General features: G+C 46.2%; 1 protein-coding gene across 1 annotated transcript; it reads left to right on the top strand.

The window, feature by feature from the left end:
- Window positions 1–536: 536 nt before the first annotated feature.
- On the top strand, window positions 537–3,970 carry LOC103756659 (PTTG1 regulator of sister chromatid separation, securin). Its single transcript, XM_018081055.2, has 5 exons — window positions 537–630; window positions 935–1,323; window positions 2,139–2,274; window positions 2,750–2,899; window positions 3,810–3,970. Exons 1-5 carry the CDS (start codon window positions 558–560, stop codon window positions 3,923–3,925), a joined length of 864 nt encoding a protein of 287 aa, XP_017936544.2. The 5' UTR covers window positions 537–557; the 3' UTR covers window positions 3,926–3,970.
- Window positions 3,971–21,880: the final 17,910 nt, after the last annotated feature.

The following is a 21,880-nucleotide window of genomic DNA, read 5'->3' as shown; positions in this document are numbered from 1 at the left end:
TCAGTCGAACCGGCCAATGGCGCGCGGCGCCATGTAAAAAGCGCGCCGTGGAGGTCGCGGGGCGCTTTGAGGAGTCAGAGGTGTGCGGTCGGGTATTTGGGGACACCACGGGGCCGGGCGGTTGCCGCCGGCCCAGGGTGAGTTGAGGGTGGTCCCGCCGGATTGCCGCCGGCCCAGGGTGAGTGAGGGTGTCCGGCCGGTGCCGCCGGGCCCAGGGGGTGAAGTGCAGGGTGTCCCGCCGGTTGTGCCGCCGGCCCAGGGGGGAGTGAGGGTTGTCCCGGCCGGTAGCCGCCCGGGCCCAGGGGTGAGTGAGGGTGTCCCGCCGGTGCCACCGGGCCCAGGGGTGAATGAGGGTGTCCGGGCGGTGCCGCTGGGCCCGGGGGTGTCCGGGCAGTGCGAAATAGGGGTTTGTTCCCCCTCATCTAGGGACTAGTACCTGACAGCTCCGTTGGCTTTAATGTAGCTTGCCTAAATAGTGTGCTGTGATGGAGGAAATGACAAAAATTACTTCTTCTTTTTCCTATATGAACTTTACAGGGTGGTCCATCAACTTGAAGATGGCAGCTGTGATCTCTGTTGGTGCAGACAATGTTGCTCCTGAGAGCCAGCTGCTGATCTCTCCACGGTCTTGTGAGTATTTGCTGTCCTAAGGCAGCAAGGGGTTGAGTGAGGGGCAGAAATCATGTTTTGTTATTCGCTGTTTTCAATGGTTTTCTATTCATATATCTATTTACCTAACCAATTTTTCTAAGCTCATCAATTATCATAAAAATTAAGATAACTGGGATTTTGTCATAGATGTGGCTTATACTTATGAGTTATAAATGGTGAACAAAGGTTTCTATGGCAAGAAGTTTTCCAGCGTATGCACTTACTGAAGCTTTAGGGTTGTTATGGTGCTAAAGTTTGCTTTTTTTTCTTCCCACCACTCCAGCAAAAGGAAAGAGCACACACTCTAGAGGAGTAGTTTGCACTCCACTTCATAAAAAAGCATTCTCACCTGCAGCCATGACTTGCTCTAGGAGAAAGGCTCTTGGTAAAAAAGCAATCACTACTGCAGCCATGTCTCACTCTGGGGGAAAGGCTCTTGGTAAAAAAGTAAACACTGTACCTGAAGGCACATATCAGCCTTTGAGAAAGGCTCTTGGAAAGGTGAATACAACTACAGGAGTCACGAGCAAGATGCCTGAGGTAAAGCAGGAAAATCAGCCCCAGGTGAAGCAGGAAAATCAGCCCCCGGTGAAGCAGGAAAATCAGCCCCCGATGAAGCAGGAAAACCAGCCCCAGGTGAAGCAGGAAAATCAGCCTCGCACTGCAAACAAAGTGAGTACAACATGCTGCTGCAGAGGGGGGAGAGGAACGTGTGGTTGGTTGTGGCTTAACCCTGGGAGATTAAACACCACACAGCTGCTCCCTCACTTTCCCTTGGTGAGATGGGTGAGAGACCTAGAAGGGTAAAATTGAGAACTCCCAGGCTGAGATAAAGACAACTTAATAAAAATCTCAAAGGAAGACATAAGCAGCTGAGTGATGCTGTGCCAGTCCCTGAGCAGTGGCAGCCTTGGCACACTTCCCCCTGTGTTCATTGCTGAGTGTGCTGCTGTGCAATGTGGGGATGTCCCTCTGCACACTCGGGGTCAGCTGTCCTGGCTGTGCACCCTCAGCCTCCTTGCTGGGGGTTGTGAGAGGCAGGAGGGGCCTGGGCTCTGCAAACCTGCTCAGCAGTAGCTCCCACAGCTGTGTGTATTGATGCTGTTCTCAGCAGGAATCCAAAACATGTCTCATATCAATTACAAGGAAGGAAAATAACTATTCTAGCCAAAAGCAGTGCACCTGCATAGATGGCTCTGGGGAAGACAAGCTCAGTTAATGCCTTATTCACGTGTTAAGTACTAACAGTTTCATATGAGCTTAAATGTTCCAGTGCAGTCACTTGTTGCCACTGTATGTAGTACTGAGCTACACAAACTGCTGAAATATTTGCCCATCTCCAGCTTGTTTGTGTTGAAGGTGTAGTATTTAGGCCTACTTGAGGACTGTAGGGCAGGTGTGCTTGTCTGAAGACCTGAATAGCACAGGAGAGCCACTACAAACATAATACAGTAGCTCAAATAATGTGTCTTCTTTTTTTTTTTAAGGCTGATGAAAAGACTGAATTAGACAGCTGGACTTCAGAGTCTGATGAAGATTTGGTAGAGTGTAAAGAAGAAGACTGGGCTGAGTCTCAAGAAGATTGGCCAGAAGTAGAAAATATGTTTCATTTTGATCCTCAAGGTAAGAACTATTGGTGTAATTATTAAAATGAACAATAAAGCTTTCATGAGTGCTGGCATTGTTGTAGGACTTTATCCAAGCTATTGTGGCACACAAAACCAGCATTGCATTTCTCCTGAGTCCCTTCTGAAACATAAGGGTGCTTGCTTTCTCAGTCCTTCAAAGTGTGTCCTTAAAGTCTTCTTCATGGGGATGTGAGTGTGTGAAAACTGCTGTGCCAGAGACTTCAGTGAAACATGTGCTGTGCTTGCTGAAGTCATGAAAAGCTGTTCTGTGTTAGCAGTTATATTATGCAACCTAGTCTTTTGGTAAGTGTCTGTGTAGGGAATGTCACGGACAGCTGAGGTGTAACTGCAAATCAATACCCCTTGTGTTGTGTTGTTTTAGATTGCTTCCCATTTAATTTAATCCAGGAGAATTTGCAGCTTCCCAGGCTACTGCACACTTACTTACTCAGACTGTCTTTCCCAAACAGACTTTGAGGTCTTTGATGTTCCTGAGGAGTGCAAACTAAGCAATCTGGACCTGCGTGGTGTTCCCCTCATGGTATATCCAAGGACATACCACAGATGTGTAGAGGAGGAGCCAACACCTCTTCCCACTCCAGAGCTGTCGTTTACACCCAGTAAGTGGAACCTTAGCCTGCTTTTCAATACAGCAGTGCTCCTCAGGGTTTGGGAGGGAAGGCAGTTGGCTCCAGAGTGAATTGCTGTTGCTGTCTGAGCTGTACCAGAGCAGTGCCCCAGCACCAGCCAGCTCTGGTGTGGTCCAGCTGAGTGGAACTGCCCAGCCCTGCTGGTACAGGTGGTGGTCTCAGTGGTGTTGCTGAGGGATGGCATAACCCAGCTGCCACCAAGCACCACAGAGCTGCTTCCTGGGTCCCCTGCTGTGGGATGGGGAAGGGAATTGGAAGAGGAAATGTGAAATAACTCATGGGTTTGAGATAAAAGCAGTTTAATAACTAAAGCAAAGACCATGCGTCAAGCAAAGCAAACCAAGGAATTCATTCACTACTCCCCATCAGCAGGCAGGTGTTCAGCACCCCCAGGACAGCAGGGCTCCATCACACGGGATGGTGGCTTGGGAAGACAAATGCTGTGACTCCAGATAGCACTCCTTCCTTCTTCCCCCAGCTTTAGGTGCTGGGTGTGATGCCAGGCTGTGGGATAGCCCTGGGGTCAGGGACAGGCAGCTGTCCTAGCTGAGAGCACTGCTCAGCAACAGCTAAACCAGCCCTGATTTACCAACACTTTCCAGCACAAATCCAAAACACAGCCCATACCAGCTGCTGGGAAGAAAATGAACTCTGTCTCAGTGGAAAGCATCACCTGAGCAGTCTTTTGCAGTGCTTTGCAAACTGTCAGCTAGGTGGGATTGGTTTAGACTGTGAAACAGTATTTCCCTTGGTCATTCAGGAGGTTTATGCTGAGCTTCAGGGAGCTGACTTGTGTTAGTGCACATTGTGAGTTTGAGGCACTGATTTGATTTATTTCTAACTTATTTCTTTAACTGCTTTGATCTATTTCTAACTTCAGGCTTGCTGCAAGCACATTTTGACTTCATTGCTAGCCTGGAAAAACTACACTTCCCTGAGCTGCCACCATTTCCAGCTGACTTTTATGAGGAGCAGGAATGTTGTAACAGGTTTTAAATTTCATGTAGTTCTGTATTTTAATAAAGGCTAATCTAACATGCATAGTACTAGACTTGTTCATTTTCAGTAGGCTCCAGGTGTGAGTAGTGCTTCAGAAAGAGGTATCTGACCAGCAACTAAAGCAGAGCCTGGGTAAGCTTGTAAGCAAGACTAATACACTGTTATGAACCATATCCAGGGATTGGTACCTGCTGGTTAGACTACATGGCTGTGATAGATTGAGGTCCACCTGACCTCAGTTTGCATAACTTGATCCTGTAAAACACATGCAAGGGTTTAAACCAGTCTAGTGTAAATCAAGCACTAGAGCTGCTGCTCTTCCAGCATTTTTCATTTGAAATTGTTTGCTCTCCCCAGTGGTTCTCTAAGGTGATGTATGCTGGGTTTTTATGCAGCTATAGACTGCTTTTAATTGTCACAGCACTGTGTGGCTCCAGGGGCTGGGAGCTGTTTGGGAACTTCAAAGGATTCACCGAAATATCAAACGAACCAGATAAAAGGTACAGGTAAAGGAAATTCTATGTAGGGATTTCAGGGTTTGACTGATCCTTAATTGCATTTTAATAGTTTTTAGTTCTTAACTTGTCTGCCTTTACTGAGATCAAAGTTTGATGGCTTCAGTCTACCAGAGACACGAATTAAACAATAGTCACTATAAAAGAAAATGACAAAATGCATCTTTGTCCTTATCAGTTCTAACAAGCTGGGAAGAAAGAGTTGAAGCTTATTTTACCAGAGAAATTCCTGTAACTAAGGCACCGAAACAGCTCCACAGTGCCCTCCCGTGGCCTCTTGTCAGGCAGCCACAGTCAGGTGAAAACAGTCCCTGGTGTGTGAATCTCTGCCCAGCCTGGAAGCTTGGTCTGTCCTGGATTCTTCTAAGGCTGTTTAGGTGTTGCCCAGTCACATTCCTTCTTAAATAATACACAACCTTTGAGAGCTGCTTTTAGCAGCTGTGTGATCCTTTACTTGGAGTAGAGCCTATTGTGTTTCATCTCCTGGATTTTGTGAAGCAGCTTATAAATTCTTTTAAGGTGTTTTAAATTGTTAGTTAAAGACTCCCATTATTATGAAGCCAAGGCTTCTAATTCCAAAGCTGACTTACAAAACCTTGCTCTGTAAAACTTAAGAATAAAACTTCATTTTGTAAATGCAATGTCCCCTGGTTTCAGAAGTATTCTGACCTATAAAAGCATGTTTGAGAGAAAAGAAATCAAAATGAAAATGGAAACATTCCTCTGCAAAATTGATTCCAAGACACAGCACTCTTCTAAGGATAATTTTTGCACTGGAAGATATTCAAAACTTGCAAGTTGCAGCCAGGTACTGGATTTTGCTTTTTACCTTCTAGCCAGTCTTGCCCTGGCTGTTTTTTGGTTGATGGTTTTTTGTGGTTTGGCTTTTTTTTTTTTTTTTTTTTTTTTTTCAGATAAGAGCTTTTCAACAGCTTCTGTCAGTGTTAACAAAGGTTTCTCTGAAGTGTTTTCTTCTGTGCCTACCTTACCATGCCCTGTTCTCTTTAAAATAGCAAGGATCTGGAAATGCTTTGCACTGAAATCTCATTTCTCAAGGAAGCTCATGTTCTGATTCAGTTGTGTTTTGGTTCCCCCCCATGGTGTGTGTGACTATACTGACTCTCAAGTCTTTTGCTACAGTGGTTTGCTGCTTTACAGAAGGTTATCAGGAAAAGCAGAGGGACGAGGGCATTTTTTAGTGCTGGAACTCAGCCAGTTCTGTCTGTCCTCCAGATTTTTTTCTTCATTTGGAACTAGCATCCTAGTTTTCTGATTAATACAGAGAGTAAAACATGCTTTGTCTTCCTAACAGCTTCAACAGTATGCTTTGAAAGAGAGATCAACATGTTCAGAATCTGATGCTCTCATCTGTGGAACAGCTAATCCTTTAAGTGTTTTACCCTATTTAGGAACCTGCAAAAGTCAGTGGGAATTTGTTGGCAATGCAGGGTCCCAGTGCTCGTGTGACTGTCCAGGCTTGAGAGCTGAGTGTTTTTTCTGGTTCTGCAACCAGGAATGCAACGTTTTTGTTTTGTGATGGGCAATACTGTCAGATACCTAAAGTATAATTTTCAAAGCTCCTGTGTGACTTCATACCCAGGTTCTATTTTCAGATGTAATTTGTGTGCCTGGAGGTACCCCAGGGCCTCTTTTGTACCTGTCCCCAAAGTGCAGCTCCTCAGAGCTCCTGCCATGGTGCTGCTGAGCTGTGCTGGCCCTGGTGCCTGTGGCTCCTGGGTTTGCTCCAGGGGAATTCTCTGTAAGCACCCATTTCCAGGCAAGCAGCCCGAGTCTCCTTGATGCCCAGGCTCAGATCCTGCTTGGCCTCCTTGCTCTGTGCAGGCTGCTGTGGCAGCTTTCAGGGCAATTCCTTCTGCTGTGGGATGTGGGCAGTGGATGCAGCCCCAGGAGAAGGTGGGGGTGTTTCCATTTCCAATGACAGTACTCAGATGAGTGTGGGGGAGGCCAGGGGTTGGATTCATGATGCTCCACAGGGTTTGCAATCCTGCTCCCAGCTGAGCTGCTCTGGAGGACTGTTCAGCTGCTCCTGAGCAGAACTGAGCAGGAGGCTTTGCTGTGCCTGGGCAGGGAGGGGAGGGGACAAGCTGGTGCTTGGTGGTTGTGCTGCTGCTATGAGGAGGAAGAAGAGGGGTTAGGAGACAGTCCCCTGGATGGATAAAACCTCCCTCCTTTGGGCTGTGGATGGAGAAGGAGGGTCCCTTTTCCTCTCTGTTCCGGACTCTGCTCTCAGGCTCTCTCTGGTTCTGGATGTTGGGTCTGTCTTTGGCTGGGTGGCTGCAGTACAAGGGGTTACTCTTTGCTGTCCCTCTTGCTCAGGGCTGACTCACTTCCTGCCTTTGTAACTCCTTTAAAACCTTCCTGTTTTTAACTTCTGACTGCAAAGCATCCAGTGAAGCCACTTCTGAAGCCCGTGACACACACTGTGCTGTGCTGGCTGGGACCACTTTGCAGCACTTCTTTTCACTCCAGCTGCCTGACAGGGCAGCAGTGGCTTTTCTTCACCCACAGAAATGCTGCATTCAGGGCAGGGAGCACCATTTGTCACCAGGGCAGGGTGTAGGCAAGCCCAGGGCTTGTGGGCAGCAGTGGGGCTGGAGGCCAGGATGGAGCTGTGGCAGCACATCTCTGGGTGTGCTGTGGTTTGTGGGTCTGACTGTGCTGTACCAGTCTCACAGTCTTGCCCTCACAGATGTTACAGCCAGTCACAGCAAAATAATTAAGAGAATGATGAGCCTGAGTAGAACAACTCTGGTGGGGTTTTAAGGCACTCTGACAGATAATCTGGCTGTTGTGGGGGACACTGGGCAAAGCTGGGGGGGCTGTGGGCAGTGCTGGCAACACCCCAGCCCTCTGTGCAAGTGTGGAGCAAAACTCTTCCTTCAGGGAAAGAAATCTGTGCCTGTCCGTGCACTCACGTACACAGACTCTGGGGGAAGGTTAATGCCTCTGGATGAATCCCTTCAGGCATTTCCTGCTGGGAACATTTCCCAGTTTAGAAAAACCTGTCATGGAGGATGGCTGCAGCTCTCCTGTCTTGGCATGTCCCTCCCTCTCTTGTGAGCCTGTCCAGGAGCAGAGCTCTGGCTTCTGGAGGCTGCCCAGGTCACCAGGAGTGCACAGAGGAGCTGTTCTACCACCCCCTCTCACTCTGCTGCCCAAGTGTGCCCGACAGCCCTTCCATGCTTCCAGAAGAGGTAGGAGCACCGTGTCCTAATTCATCACAGTGGGCTGTGAGATGGCAAATCAAATCCTACCTGGCTTGTGATATGACCATGACTTTTGTAAATGTGCAAAGTGGTCTATGAAAGGTGCATGATTTATGAAGTATTTCCTTGGTTTCCTCCTCCGTCAGCCTATTCTCTTTTCAATTGGTTTTATTGTGTATTAAAGCAATGAGACAAATCAGAGGAAGAGCTCTAAAATTTTTAAGTCAATTCAACTTAAAGAAATCAGACAACTAGATGCACACAAGTAGAGAATAATATATATCTTTGTATAAGGCTCTGTGTCATAGGAAAAGACCCACAGAACTCAGCTTTCAAGAGAAATCAAGTGAAAAGTTGCTTTTAAGACTATTGAGGAAGAAATTCCAATTTCTTCAAAAGTAATTTGGATTTCTCTGTAGTTTTCAATGGGACTAAGCTCCAGCTCCTCTTGGAATTCATAACTCATGGTGTTATCTCTCTGTCTGTTACAGAGAAATACTTTCAGCAGAGATGAAAGATTTATGAAATCATGCAAGAAATGACTATATATCTACTCTGCTTTCCGAAGGCTACGTTTCTGTGAAAGGTTTTTTATATGCAGGACCTGATTTATCTCTGATGCCTGCATGTTTTATACTGCTGTAAAGATTTTAACCGGTTTGGGAGAGATCTCCCTTCTGGGAGGACCATCTTCCCCACTGAGGGAAGGAAGTCAGCCCTTTCTGTTGATACAGAATGCAGTGAAGAGCAGTAAACAGAGCAGTGAAGCTGGAACTACCTGGTGATGATGATCCCTGGGCTGTGATTTCATGCCCTCAGAAAGCTCTGCATGACCACACGTTGTGTTTCTGAGGGTGCTGCACTCAGGGCTGGAGTGGCATCTTGCTTGGCCTGACATAATATTGCCTCAAGAAATCCCAGCCACTGAATTAGGGTAAGATCTAGACTTCCTGTCAAAAAAACAATTCAGTTAGTCAAAACTTTCCAGATGAGATGCTAAGATGATAATAACCTGCCTGCTGTCAGGAACAGTGCTCAGTGTTTCCTCTCTCCCTTCATCAGTCTCTGTGTACAAGCTTTCTTTTCCCCACCCTCCCTTTGATCATTGCTTTTGTTTCACAAAGCAGAGTGAAGGACCTGTCCTGTCATCTTTCCTTTCTAAAGGTCTCTGCAAATGTTTCAGCTTTACTGGACACTTTCCTGCTTTTCCTTGCAAGATAAGCCAAGGATTGGGGATGTGCTTCTGCCCCAAGGGATTCAGGTTCTGTACAGATGCTCTGCTTTGGGTTATCCAGCTGTGACACATGCACATGATGACACCCACCTTTGGGACCCAGGAAACTCAAATAACCTTCATTTAAAGAGCCAGCAAGGGTGTCACTGCTCAGATTCATTGAGTTCAGGGTCTTTCATAAAGAGGTTCTTAAATCCAAGGCCAGAGCAAGGATGCATTTTGAAAGTTGTACCAGTGAGCACTGCACACATGGCTGAATCCCAGCCTGAGACATCCCTGCTCCTCTCCTCCTGTGCAATGACTCATGAAAATTCACTTAATCATCCTTATTAATAAGTCCTATTAGAGCCTTGGCTGTTCTGTGTCCAAAGGTGACTCAGTATCATCTGAGAGCTCACACATGGTATTTTATTAGCCCACACCAGATCTCTCCACTGCTGAAAAGCAAAATCCCAGTTCCACATGCTTTTGAAAGTTTGAGATTATTTCCCATTTGGATCTGCACTCAATGTCAATGGATCTACCTTCCAGTGTTAATTACTGTTGTAATTTTGACATGGGTATTAAAATGGTGAGTGGTTTTGTGTCTGAAACCTCTGCTCTAGTGAAAGGTATTTTGTGTCTTATCCTAACTAGAGATCTGTAAACCAGAGCTTGGAGGAAACAAAAGATAGTTCATACTTTTGCCCTGAGTATGGACAACCTGAGCTTCCACTCAGAGGAATGTGGTTGGTTATGATAAATATCCTCCAAATATTCCTCTTGCCCAGGGTAGCCGGTCCATGCACGTGCCTACTGTTGTGGGAACCCTTCAGGTGAGTGCAGCAGAGAACATCAGAGCCCTCAGGAAAAGCCTTTGATGTGTTTTATGCTCTGAGAGTGGAAAGTAGATCAAGCCTTGGCTGATTGCAGACATGCAATAACTGGGAAAATGGTCCTAGTTGCTTCCAGACTCATAGATGGAGTGCATTTCTTCATCTTCAGGAGCTGTGTATGAGGGAGAACCTTCTGGAATGTGTCCTGGAAGAGGCCCTGGCCTGACTGAGGGGAAGGCAGCCAGTGGGGTGGGTGTGATTTCCTGTGGATGAATCCTTGATGCATCCAAGAACTACCTGCCAGCAGGGCCTCCCCAGACCTGACTCAGAGGTCTCAAGATCCCTTTCTTCCTCATCTTCCTCCTCCTCACAGCACACACTGTCTGTGGAGCTCCTCCAAAGTTCCAGACCTTCAAGGTTGCTCTGGTTACAATGCTACTTTATTTTTCTGGTCCAGGTGCATGTGTCCCAACAAGATGTGCTTGCAAGAGTCTTTTCTCTTGAGAAGAGCATTAAACCCTGAAGAGTTTAGAAAATTCAATATGAAGTGTGAGAACAGGGTTGGTGACTGTCACCTGCTATTCTAAAGTGTGAGAAACTTTACAGCTGTACTAAAAATCCATATTTGCTACAAGTCTTAAGAATCCTAATGCATCATCCTGACAGAGTACCCATCTGGACTGAAAAAGGTTGGGGGTTCAGTCTGTGTGGTGGGCATTTACTTTTCCAGGGCTAAATCCACAGGGCTGAATTTTGTCAGCCTGAGTGACCATGAGCAGGGTTTGGAAACCTCTCTGTGATGCCTGGTGAGGAGGAGTCTACACTGAACACTACAAGGCTTGGCACTCATGCCAGCTTTCCTGGAGAAGACCATGGGATGAGTGGGCACCAAGTTCCAAGCAATTCCTCACTCTCAGAAAGAACCTGCCTCGAGTCAGTGGTGAACAACATTGGGTGGAGCAACATCTGTGCTGCTGCTTCTGCTGTGCTATTTGTTTGTGGATAAATAAAGGCATTTAATTAGCCAGGCATGTAATTCCACACCTTTTTAATAAGCTGAATGCATGCTCTGAGCATCTCGATGCAGGTATGGAGGAGTAGATTTGTTTATGCCAGTATTAATCAGTCACACTATTTTGGATACCAGAGATGTTGGGCTGCAAGTCTAATCTCTTCTCCGTTAGGGTCTTGCTTTTTACTTAGACTTTAAAACTGTATTCAAATGAGGTTTTGACCGAAACTGAATCAGTATGTACTTGAAAGCTAAAGAGCTTATCATGCATCTGATAATGTTTTCAGGATTTCCCCAGATTCGACCGCGGGCTGCACAGACAGGAAGCCCAAGTATCGAGCACCTGACCAGAGCTTCCTCCTGCACAGCAGTGGGGGTTTCTCTCAGCTGAGTCCCCAGCTCTGGGTGATGGTCTGAGCCCTGAAACCTTCAGGACAAAAAGCACCCAACTGTCCCAGTTGGGTCTCCGAGCAGGGAATGGAGCCCCTCGTTGCAGCCCCTCTTGCAGGGTCAGCACAGCAGCTCTCAGCTCCCCCCGAGCGGGGCCTTCCTGGCTCTGCACCAGCCAAGGAACCCAAAAGGGACTTTCCAGAGCTGCCAACGCGTGAGCTGAGCAGATGGAGTGACCCCCCATGCAAATGAGGTTTGGCTCCCTCCCCTTTATAAAGTGAAAATGTTTTTGAGGCACAATCAAATGCTCCCGAGTGTGGGTGTCTGAGGTGGTTCCCTTGGCCGTGCCTCTCTCCTGTCTGTCTGTCTGTCTGTCTGTCTTTCCATTGTACAGAACAAAGGTGAGCCACTCAAATAGAAAACGAGAAACGCAAACCTGGGGTGACTGAAGAGGAGGAAGGAAAATGAAAGAGAAAAAGCTGAAGAGTGTGAAAAAGATAAAATAAAATGCATTTTGGGGATTCCACTGTGAGTAAGAGCTGGAAAAAAAGTAAGCTGATTTATTACCTGCTTTTCTTCTGCCTGAGAGCCAGTACACTGTGTATATGTGAAAGGTAAATTGTGCACTAAAGACTGAATCAGAATGCCAAATTCTTCCTCAATTCCTCCTATTTTAAATCAGAGCAACTCTGTTGGATTTATGTTTTGTAAAGAGCAATATAAACAAGATGGTGTTTGAAGTAATTTTGAGTGATATTTATGCTAAAGCAATGCAAAACTTGGAATTACTTTTAAATACTGTTGTATAAATACTGTGTTGTATCTGCACGTTTTCTAGTGCTTCTCTTCACCGGGCAGGAATTTTTTTCTCTTGTACTTCCAGTGCTCTTGTGACTTTACTCCAAATCCTATGGAATTCAGAAATAAGGGGTGGTGTTAGCATTATATGCATTAATATTTTCCTTGTGTTATGATTTATGTATATGTATTTTTCTTTTAAATCTGTATCTTAACCCACTTAAATAACAACTATTTAAACAGGGAGAGGATATGAGTTAATTGAAGTATCTGTTTTCTCTTTCTATCAAATGCCAGTGATTTTGAAAGTGCAGTGTTTGATTGCAGCAAGGGGGTTTGACTGTCTAGATCTGTTTTTGTCTCACATTGATCCTTTGCTTTTTTTGAAGATGGTTTATCTATTTTTTTTCTTCTACGTGCTCCGAGCTTATCTAAGCACCCAAAAATTTGGTTGACAGCATGGAAAAAAGGGATGGAGGAATTTCCACTCTTTTCTATGGTGGAATTTCCAACAGAAATTCCCTGCTGGGTTACAAAGGTGCAGAGGAGGGTTTCTGGAGTCTGCAGGATGAGCTCCAGCATCTGCCCTGGGCACGGGGATCAGATTCCCTGCCCAGGGGAGGAAGTGCTCCCGGGTTTGGGACAGCTCTGCCTTCCAAGAGGTGGGTCCTCTCCTTCGTCCTCAGGATTAGTCAGCTGGGGTGAAACTTCTTGTTTGTTTACTGGAAAAATTTATTGCTGAGATTAGAGAGAGTGGGCAGAGATGGAGTTCCACAGAGTTGCAAAGGCTTTCAACTCCTCAGTTCTCCCTGCCCTTGTCAGCACAATGAAAATTGGCTTTGCAGCTGCCCTGCACCTTCTGGGCACTGTGAGTGCAGCTGTTACTGCAACGTGTCAACGTGCAAAATGTGGTTTAGGCTGTTTGCATTCTTCTACACTGTTCCATCCTGTCATCTGAAAATACATTATAAAAGAAAAAAAGATGGGGCCCATAAAAATTTGTGTTTTTCAATACATAAAACTTGCTGAAATTGCCTCCAGGGCTGTGACCTATTGTGGCTGAGTATAGATGAAACTATATTGTTGCTATACTATAAATATCTTCTGTAGTGATTACTAAAATTAGTTCTTGGTATTAGATGTCTTTATTATTATTGCTGATGGCCAGAGCTTTTTAAAAATGTGAAATAACTTTTCATTGTTTTGTTATTACTGTTTTAACTAGCCACAATGTATATAGATGGGTGATGGTGTAAATGTTGTTTTTCTTAGTGATTTATGCCTGGTATTTAGTTTGCCATGTATTTTTTCTTAAATTTAGTGAAAAAATGCAGAAATAATCAGTAAGTCTTAGGTCAAAAAATGAAATGGAATATGCAATCATCTTTATCTTTCATGAAGGAAAATGGTCTGTTGCACAAAGTACTGTGTTGGAAAATATGATTAAAATGGAGACAAGAGAACTGAACCTCAAGATAAGCAGAGTGGAATAATTCTACAGCAGAGGAAATTGAATCTTTGTTATTCGTGACATAGACATTGGCACTAGAAATGTAACTATGGCTTGAAATTAAAAGTGCAGCCAGAAAATAACTGGGAGCTTCAGAAAGCATTTTTGGAACAAATGCACTTGCTTCTGGCAAGCCCAAAATATGTGCTTGGGCTGATCTGATTCATCACGAGATGGGGATTTTTTTCCATATACAAATTAACAATTCCAGATTATTTTTAACTTTTTTTTTTTTTTTAAATCTTTTCTTTCTGGTGTGGGGACAATGAAAGTGTCTGTGTAGTTGCAGGGCTGAAGGTGTGATGGACCTGATGCATTTGTCATCCTGCAGGGTTCAGGAGAAGGAATCTCTGCTGGCAGTTCCTGCTCTGGCACTGCCCATCACTCCAGTGGTGTGGTGAGAACCTGGGACAGGGTGTGCTGGGCACCAGTGCCTGTGTCTGGGCTGAGACTGGCAGAGTTTAGCTCAAGAGCAAAGCAGAGGTGTGAGTTTTCTTTCAGCCTGCACTGAAACTTTGGCCTTGGGTTTTTCATGGGTGAACGTGATCTTTGTAGAGCACAGATTAATTTAATACACAGACTAATGCAGAGATTAATAGTGTCTGTGTGTGTGAGCACTCTGCCTTAAACTTGGCTATTGGCTTTACTGAGAGGGATTAACTGTGTTTAAGGCTAAGATCTGCCTGAGCAGCAGATCCCTGACCTTCTGGTGGGTGTGTGTGGTGTGGCAGAGCTGCTCTGCTGTGATGGCAGTGACAGGGGATGGGGCAGGAGGAGTGGGATTGTCTCTGCTGGGAGGGGACCCCACGGGAGGACAGGGCAGCTCCCAAACCCAGCACACCCTGCAGCTGCTGTAGGAACTGGAATTGTTGTGGAGAGCGGAGGAGGCTGCCAGGGATGGATGTGCCAGGGCCAGCAGTCGGACCCGCTGGGGGACTTGGGGACACTTCCTATGTGGGAATGAGGGAAGGCAAAGAAATGGGAGACTTTTAAATGGAGAAGATCAGAAAGGTCAAGTAAGGGTTTTAAAGGTGATTTAAAACCTGGGTTTTAAAGGCTGAGCTGTGGATTCCCCACCCTGAGCAGAGGTTTCCTCTCTGGGCAGTGCCCGGGCAGGGGTGTGAGGCTGAGCTGCAGCTCTGCTGGCAGGGGATGGGACATGAGCTGTGCCCAGGCAGCAGAACCCCCCTGTGCCTGCAGAGCAGCAGCCCACAGCCCACACCTGAAACCCTCAGCTCTCACTCTGTTCAGCCTGAAAGCTCCTGCTGGTTGGAGTGTTTGGTTGCCTCTGGGGTCACCGTGGTCCTTTCTGGCGGTGAGTTTTCCTCTTTTTTTAAAATCTCAAAATCTCTAGAATAACTTCATCTTCCATTTTGCCCTCTTGCTTCAACTACCCAAGTGTCAGTGTAGCTGAGATATGTATTTTTCCAGGAGCTGTGGGGAAAATGTATTTAACTAAATAAGGGTGAAGAAGATATTTTTTGCTCCTAATGAATTGTGACCACATTCATATGTTATTTCCAGTTCCCCATTGGTGTTAATTAATTACCACCCACGAAGAGCTCATTTGGACAGTATCTGGATTTCATGTGAAGCTGCAGTAGGTCACTGACTGGTTAAAAAGCATTAAAATCTCATCCTTTGGTTATACGTTCAGACAAATGTAGATGTATTAAAAAGAAAGGTTGTAATGGTAACATAGAGAATAAAAGTAGGGGACAATAAAGAAAATGCAGAGAATTTACACACTGCATTAACTTGATGGCTTTGGCATCTAAATGTTCTTTTCCCGTTAAACATATTTATTCCAAAGGAAAACTTATGGAAGCATAGTCTTCAGGCAGTTAACAGTACCTAATCACTCTCAAAAGGTTTGCCTTCCAGTGTAGCAGTAAAACTTTATATGGTGAATGTCTATTAAGTATCTGTCCCGTAGGAATAGTTAATTCTGCTGTAATAAGATCTCCAAGCTACGAGGTGCTGAGGGACCTTGCTGAAATAGGAAAGAATAATGTTTTTTCAAGCAGTAGATTTATGGCCTCTTGAAAAGACTTGCCTCCTCACTGCTCTTGCAAAGGCAGAACAATATAATTTTACGGGCTGTCTTCTTGTTTGCAAATGCATGAATTTAATCCTTGAGTAAATGAGTTCTCAGAGGGAGGGAATGACACTGGAATGGCACTGAAAGGACAGAGATGTCACCTGTGAAGTTGATAGAGGGTCGAAGCAGAACACGGCTTAAACTTACCTGTTTGAAATTCTCAAAGGCTTCCAGAAGAGAGCAAAACCTTGTTCTGTTATACTCCTTGGCTATGAATTTCTTTTTTTGGTACTAGGAATTCTGCTGTGTTAGTGCACATTCTGTCTACGTGTGTGGCCACTTATGATGTCAAAATATAAAATAGTCTATTTTTTAAAATATATGTCCTGGAGCCATTATTCTGCATCTGACTTACAGTCTGGGTAGAGCTGCTTTGGCTGCAGAGGAGGTTTTGCAGCCCCTGGAAGGAGGCCAGGCTGGAGGGAGCCAGCAGGACTGGGAGATGCTGCCGGGCGTCGGGACAGCTCTGAAATGAGGGTCATTTATTCTCAGCTCTGAGAACTGAATTCCATGGGTTGTAATTGAATCTGCTGTCAGACCCATGGGGCTCAGTTCTGCAGCTTGGATATTTCTGTCTTCACACACACGGGAGAGCAAAGAAGCACTTGATCATTCCCTGACTCCTCTGGATGGTGAGAGCAGCAAGTGGGAGAGAAGGAGCCACCGATGTGAATCATCTGAACAGGGCGGGCTCATTGCAAAGCCTGGCTCTCGTGTTAAACAGCTGAATGTTAAATAGCTGTGTGTTAAATGGCTGAATGTTAAATAGCTGTATGGTGACTGAATCCTTGCTGAGCTGATGGGCTCGTGCTGCCTCTCACTGCCTAATTAGCTTTGTTCTCTCCTCTCGTCGTTACCAAGGTCACACAGAAATCCCTGATATCTGCTGACTGAATGATGGTCCCCCCATATTGCCAAGTGCTGCAGAGCTCCCAGGGACAGCTGGGGAAGCTGCTCTGCACCGGGGCAGCCCCAGAGCTCCCCGGGCTGAACACCAAGTGTGCCAGCTGCTAACCTGCTGTAACCTGCCCTCAGTGCCACTGCTGTGCAGTTATGGTTTCTTTTGATTTGTCTGATACCAAATACCCATTTTCAAGGAGTGTCATGACTGTGCACAATGTGCCTTTGCACCAGCCACCAGCCCCCTCATATGAACACAGCTTTTCCTTCCTGGGCATGGTAATGTGCTCCCCAAGGGTTTGGATTAGGGAGTCTCCAGTCTAACCAGGGATGTGTGCTGCTTGAAGGCTCAGTAGCAGGAGCATCCCCTTCCAGGGGGATTCATTCAAGTCACAGGTTAATGCCTTTTTTCTTGGAGGACCTATGTTAACATTTTTCATTCAGGGATCAGGGAAATAATTGTGGTCTTTAAGCATGTAAAGAGTTATGATTACCAATGAGCTTTCCACTGCTTTCCTGCAAGAATCACATCTTCCTAAATTACATTTTTCTAACTCAGTAAAGTGGATCATGTGCTGATCTTACCTCTGTGGTACAATGCTCTTAAAAGCATAGAAATACTAAAATCTCACAGGTGCAGGAACAGCATGCTCAGCTGAGTAGCTTAAAATGTCATGTGCCTTTCATTCTGAATATGTATTTACACTAAAAATAATCAGATATAATCACTGTTGCCTGTGGATACAGGTGTACCTTCATACTAATGTAATTTTCATATAAACTCATATTCTAAGGGTTGAAGAGTTTCTTTGTGGCTGTCTGAGATGTATTGTGCCCACCAGTCTAGAAATTACTGTTCTTGGAAGAGCTCACCAGTTCCAGCAGCTCCTGCTGTGGGAATATCCATTAAACAGGATGGAGAAACACACAAAGCAAAGGATGATATTGAAATTTGATTTTTTATTTTCCTCGATCATCCCTGTCAGAAGGAGGAAATGAAGTCTGAGGTCAGAGTTAGCAATATCTGCAAAAGAAGAGAGAGAGATGGAATCTTTTCCAGTATGCAGGCAGCCTGGTGGATGTTAGATATCTGAGGGTGCAAAACGTCCTGCAGTGCCTGCCCTGAGCAGCCCAGGCTGTGGCAGGGGGCGAGTGCAGGGGGTGAGCACTCGAGGCACAGAGGAGATGGAGATGTCGTTGGAGTGGAGTCTTTGCAGTCCCATCTCCTGAGGGAACCAACAGTGCTGTAAGTAATGCTTGCCTTTCCTCACAGCCTGCAGTGAGTCAGGAACCAGCAACAGCACTGCTGATGTTGGATCACAGGAAGCTGAAGTGCTAAATCCCAGGGGTGAACAGTCCCCCTGGTGTGGGCGGGGCAGCAGGTACAGGGCTGTTCTTGTGGGAATGGGTCCTGCCTGGGCTGGGGCAGGGGGTGAGGGGGTTCCCTGGAGGGCCAGGGCTGGGTGTACCCCCAGGGTGTGGTTCCTCACTCCCTACACACTCACAGCCCAGGTTACCACCCCTTTGGTGAACTGCATGTGGGATATCACCACCAAAAATTCTGCAGCCAATCTGCCCAGTGCTGAACCTCCCCAGTGCCAGGGGCTGCCTGTGCCCAGTGAAAGGCAGGAGACTTCTGCCTGGCCCTGAGCTCCAGGTCTCTGTGAATGACGGCCTTGCAGGCAGGAAAAGTCACACAGCCTGTGTGTAATGAAAAAGGAGCTGGTGTTTGTGTCCTGACCGAGTTCTGACCGTAGCTGTTTGTGTGGAAAATGGTGAAGGAAAAAGCTGTTCCCAGAGTTCATTATTCTCAAGCCTTTTTTCTCCCACAGCTACCTGGATGTTTCTGAGCTCTCCAGTTGCTGCTGGGTGAGAGCACAGATTAAATGAACAGGTACAGAGCTATTTGCAAGCAGAAGCAAGGCTGCCTTTCAGCCCTGCAGTGCCCAACCATTCCATGTGTTCTTCCTTAGCTGCAACCCTCTGGAGTTACCTCTGAACCTTGCATGACAAGGCATCTGCTCTTGGGACATTCTTGGGATCTTTAAACTGGATGAGTTTTCAAATCCCAGACTGTCCTACTGACAGTGCTGTGCCCTTCCAGCAGAACAGAAAGTATTTTTAGCCTGTGGTTTCAAGCCTGTGTTTCAAACCTTCTGCCTGTCTCACTTTGCTGCCTGGCAATACACCACTTTATTCTGCCTCTGTAAGCAGGGCAGCCCTCAGGTGCCCCAGCCTGCAGCTCACCCCCCCAGCCTGCACAGGGCAGTGCAGGGCAGGGTGCTGAGGGTGCAGTGACTCCGTGGCTCACCTCCTGTGCTCTGTGAGATGCACAGTGTGCCATGGATTAACTGACTGTGCTACAGCAGCAGAGGTTGAAGCATCACAACTCTCATGACTGCATCTCTTCTGAAGGATTTATCTCCGTATCTCCAAATGTTTCATTTTAGAGTGTAACTCTGATTTTTCATTGTACTTTTCTTCCTCTCGAAAAACCAGTTAGGTGAATTCAGCTGTATTTGTTAGTGCTGCCATAGATTTGAACCTTGTTTTGGGGGCAAGTAAAGCAGTAGCTAAAATGGGATCCCCTCTCCGTGTCTCTTTCGAGCTGATCTCTGCCACCTTCTGGTGCTTGTTCACAGCTCTCACGGTGTTTATTCTGTTCTGAATCCCCCCAGCACAGCTCTGGCAGAGCAACAAGGCTGCCTACAGATGAGCAAACTGAGAGCCCAAACACTTCCCATGGAGAAGCAGCCCTGAATTCTTTGCATGCTTTTTGCTCTTCACTTTTAGTTTTCTGCTTACTATTCACAACAAACAAATGAGGACAAAGCCCTACATCCTCCCTCTGGTATGAGCAGAGCCCCGTGTCACCCACTGCCCCTGCTTGGGTGGTTTGCTGCCTCCCCCTCCCTTGTCTCACCTTCTGCCCCCACTCCTTGGTCCTTGATCCCTTCCTGCCTCTCTCAGGGCATGTTTTTTGTGGTTTGGTTTTGTTTTGTTTTTTGGCTTTCTCTCCCTGTGTATTGTGGGATCATATCTTTTTTTTTTTTTCCCTTTTAGCATTTATTTATTTATTTCCCATTTGTTTGTTTGGTTTTGGTTTTATAGGTCATCCCCCAGGATTCTGTTCTCCTTGCTTCAAGATAATGCTTGAATCTGTGATAAAAAGCCAACCTCTGTGTGCTGGAGGGGCTTGTGTGCTGCTTGCAGAGCAAAATGGAAGCAAATGGTGGAGCAGCAGTGAGAGAGGAGCTCCTGCAGCAGGAGCAGGTCTGTGGGTGTTGGCAGGGTTCACGTTGCAGGTGAACTGAGAAGGGTGCCCTGTGCCATCAGTGCTGCTCCCCTCTGCAGCCTCCCACCAGCAGCTTCTCCTGAAGCCTCTGCAGTCCCTGATCCGTGTGTGATGTCCAGGGAATGCTGATGAGGGGCCAGTGCAGGCTGCAGGTGCTCATTCCCAGCCCAGGATCCAGGTTTCCAAGGAGTGGCTACTCTGCACACCCCTGGGGTGGATCTGTGCCCTACCCTTTGCTTCTCCAAGACGAGAGAGCTGTGGCTGCCTGTGGCTCAGCTTTTTGGCTGCCATCCCTCTCTGCTTCCAGGAAAATGATGAGCTTATGTCAGGTTCAGCAGTCCTGGTGTCTGCACAGTCGAGAGAAATAGCATTTAATGTGAGCATGAGTGTGCATGTGTATATATGGAAAGCACAGCTTTGACATCCTCTGCTCTGCCTCAAAGAAGGAACAGCAGGGCTGAAGAGCTGTGGAGCTGCAATATGCTGACTAAGGTCACCAGTTTGCAGTGACTCACAATCTGTTTTTCTGGCAGCCCAACCATACAGCAGGTTGTGCTTTTTTTATCTTCAGTTTCTTTCCCTTAAAAAAACTCTACATCAGAAAAGTTAATACCTAAAGATATCCTGGAAGGCCTGTCCCTTTGACAGGATACATGGATAGAATTCCCTGTTCACTGGCACCCCTCCCTCACTCTGCTGTACTAGGTTGTTTCACACTGGCAAAGAGACACTTTTAAAATGTACATGATGAAAGATATTTACTGGGTTGTCTTTCTGGTACTCAAACCTGTTTTCCATGTTCTGATCACTCACTGCCAGCCTGGGGAGGGGTGTTGAACAAAGGCAGCACATCAGGCTGTGCCAGGGTCTCACTGACAGCTTTCTGCCTGCCATTAAGCATCTGGTTTCTAAAATGAGGGACTTTTCCACTTATTTTTTCTTTTCTATTCTGTGTTAAGGTAGTACTTACACTGCCTCAGCACCTATGAATTATAGCATCATAGTATCATAGAATGGCTTGGCTTGGAAGGGACCTGAAAAATCATCCAGTTCCACCCCCTGCCATGGGCAGGGACACCTTCCACTAGCCCAGGTTGCTCCAAGCCCTGTCCAACCTGGCCTTGGACATTTTCTTAAGGACTGGGAATCACACAAGGAATGTAATTTGTTAGAAGAATCTGCTATGATGAGGTTTTTTCCTGTCATTTTTCTCAAATTTTTTAAAGTTTTTTCTGACTTTCCTCCCCTTTGTTTTTCTCCTCTTTTACCCCAGGAAGCATTTTGGAACAAACAAACATACAGTCATCAGGAAAGGAAGTAGTTTCACTTTCAGATCTAAAGGAAATTTTAAAATCAGATTTGAACTAAAATTACCTTGCCCAGAAGATTTGTCTGCATGGATTTACATCTGTTGCTCGCCTGCAAACTCCAGGGCTGTGCAGGTGATGGCAGAGCACCACAAGCCTTTGTGCATCACTGCCCAAGACAGGCAGCACCCCCCCTGTGCTGTGGAGGGACCTCTGAGAAGCAGGTCACAGATAAATGAACCAATTTGTGTAAAAATAATCATCACTGGGATGACTCTCTCAGATTCACAATGGTGTATTAAATAATGATCATTAATTTGTTGTTCGGGAAAAAAACCAGACCCAGCCAAGCATTCCCACTGTCTAGAGATAGCAATTCAATTACTATTGTGTGGAGTTAAAGCTCTTGGTATTCCTGTGAGAAATTTTATTCTTTATTTATTTCTGTTTTACAGTCTGGGACACAGGGACATACTTGGCTGAGGACACAAAATGAATCTATTTGAGGTTTCCTGGGAATTCTGCCACAGTTAATGTTACTGGTTGAAGGGTGGCTGTTGTGCTGTCCACAGCCCAGCCCTGCTCTGGGCAGGTGCCCACAGTGCAGGAAGGTCCATTTCCAGCCAGGGAGAGACCTCAGAGGAGAGGAAAACACCTCCTGACCCCCAAACCCCACTGGGGCAGGACCCCCCAGTCAGACCCCACCTCCAAAGCCTCCTGCCAGCGTTTGACACCTTCACTTGCTTTCCATGTTTCCTTTCTTTCCTTTCTGTGTTTTCCAAGGCAAGCTGAGGCAAGGAAGAGTTTTTCCTGGGTATGGAAATCTGTGGCTCTCGGGGCATTTTGAG

This window comes from Manacus vitellinus, unplaced genomic scaffold, assembly GCF_001715985.3.
Source record: "Manacus vitellinus isolate BGI_N305 unplaced genomic scaffold, ASM171598v3 scaffold_51_pilon, whole genome shotgun sequence".
In the NCBI taxonomy this organism is placed as follows: domain Eukaryota; kingdom Metazoa; phylum Chordata; class Aves; order Passeriformes; family Pipridae; genus Manacus; species Manacus vitellinus.
The sequence above is the reverse complement of the archived record's forward strand: the minus strand, read 5'-3'. Positions and strand labels throughout refer to the sequence as shown.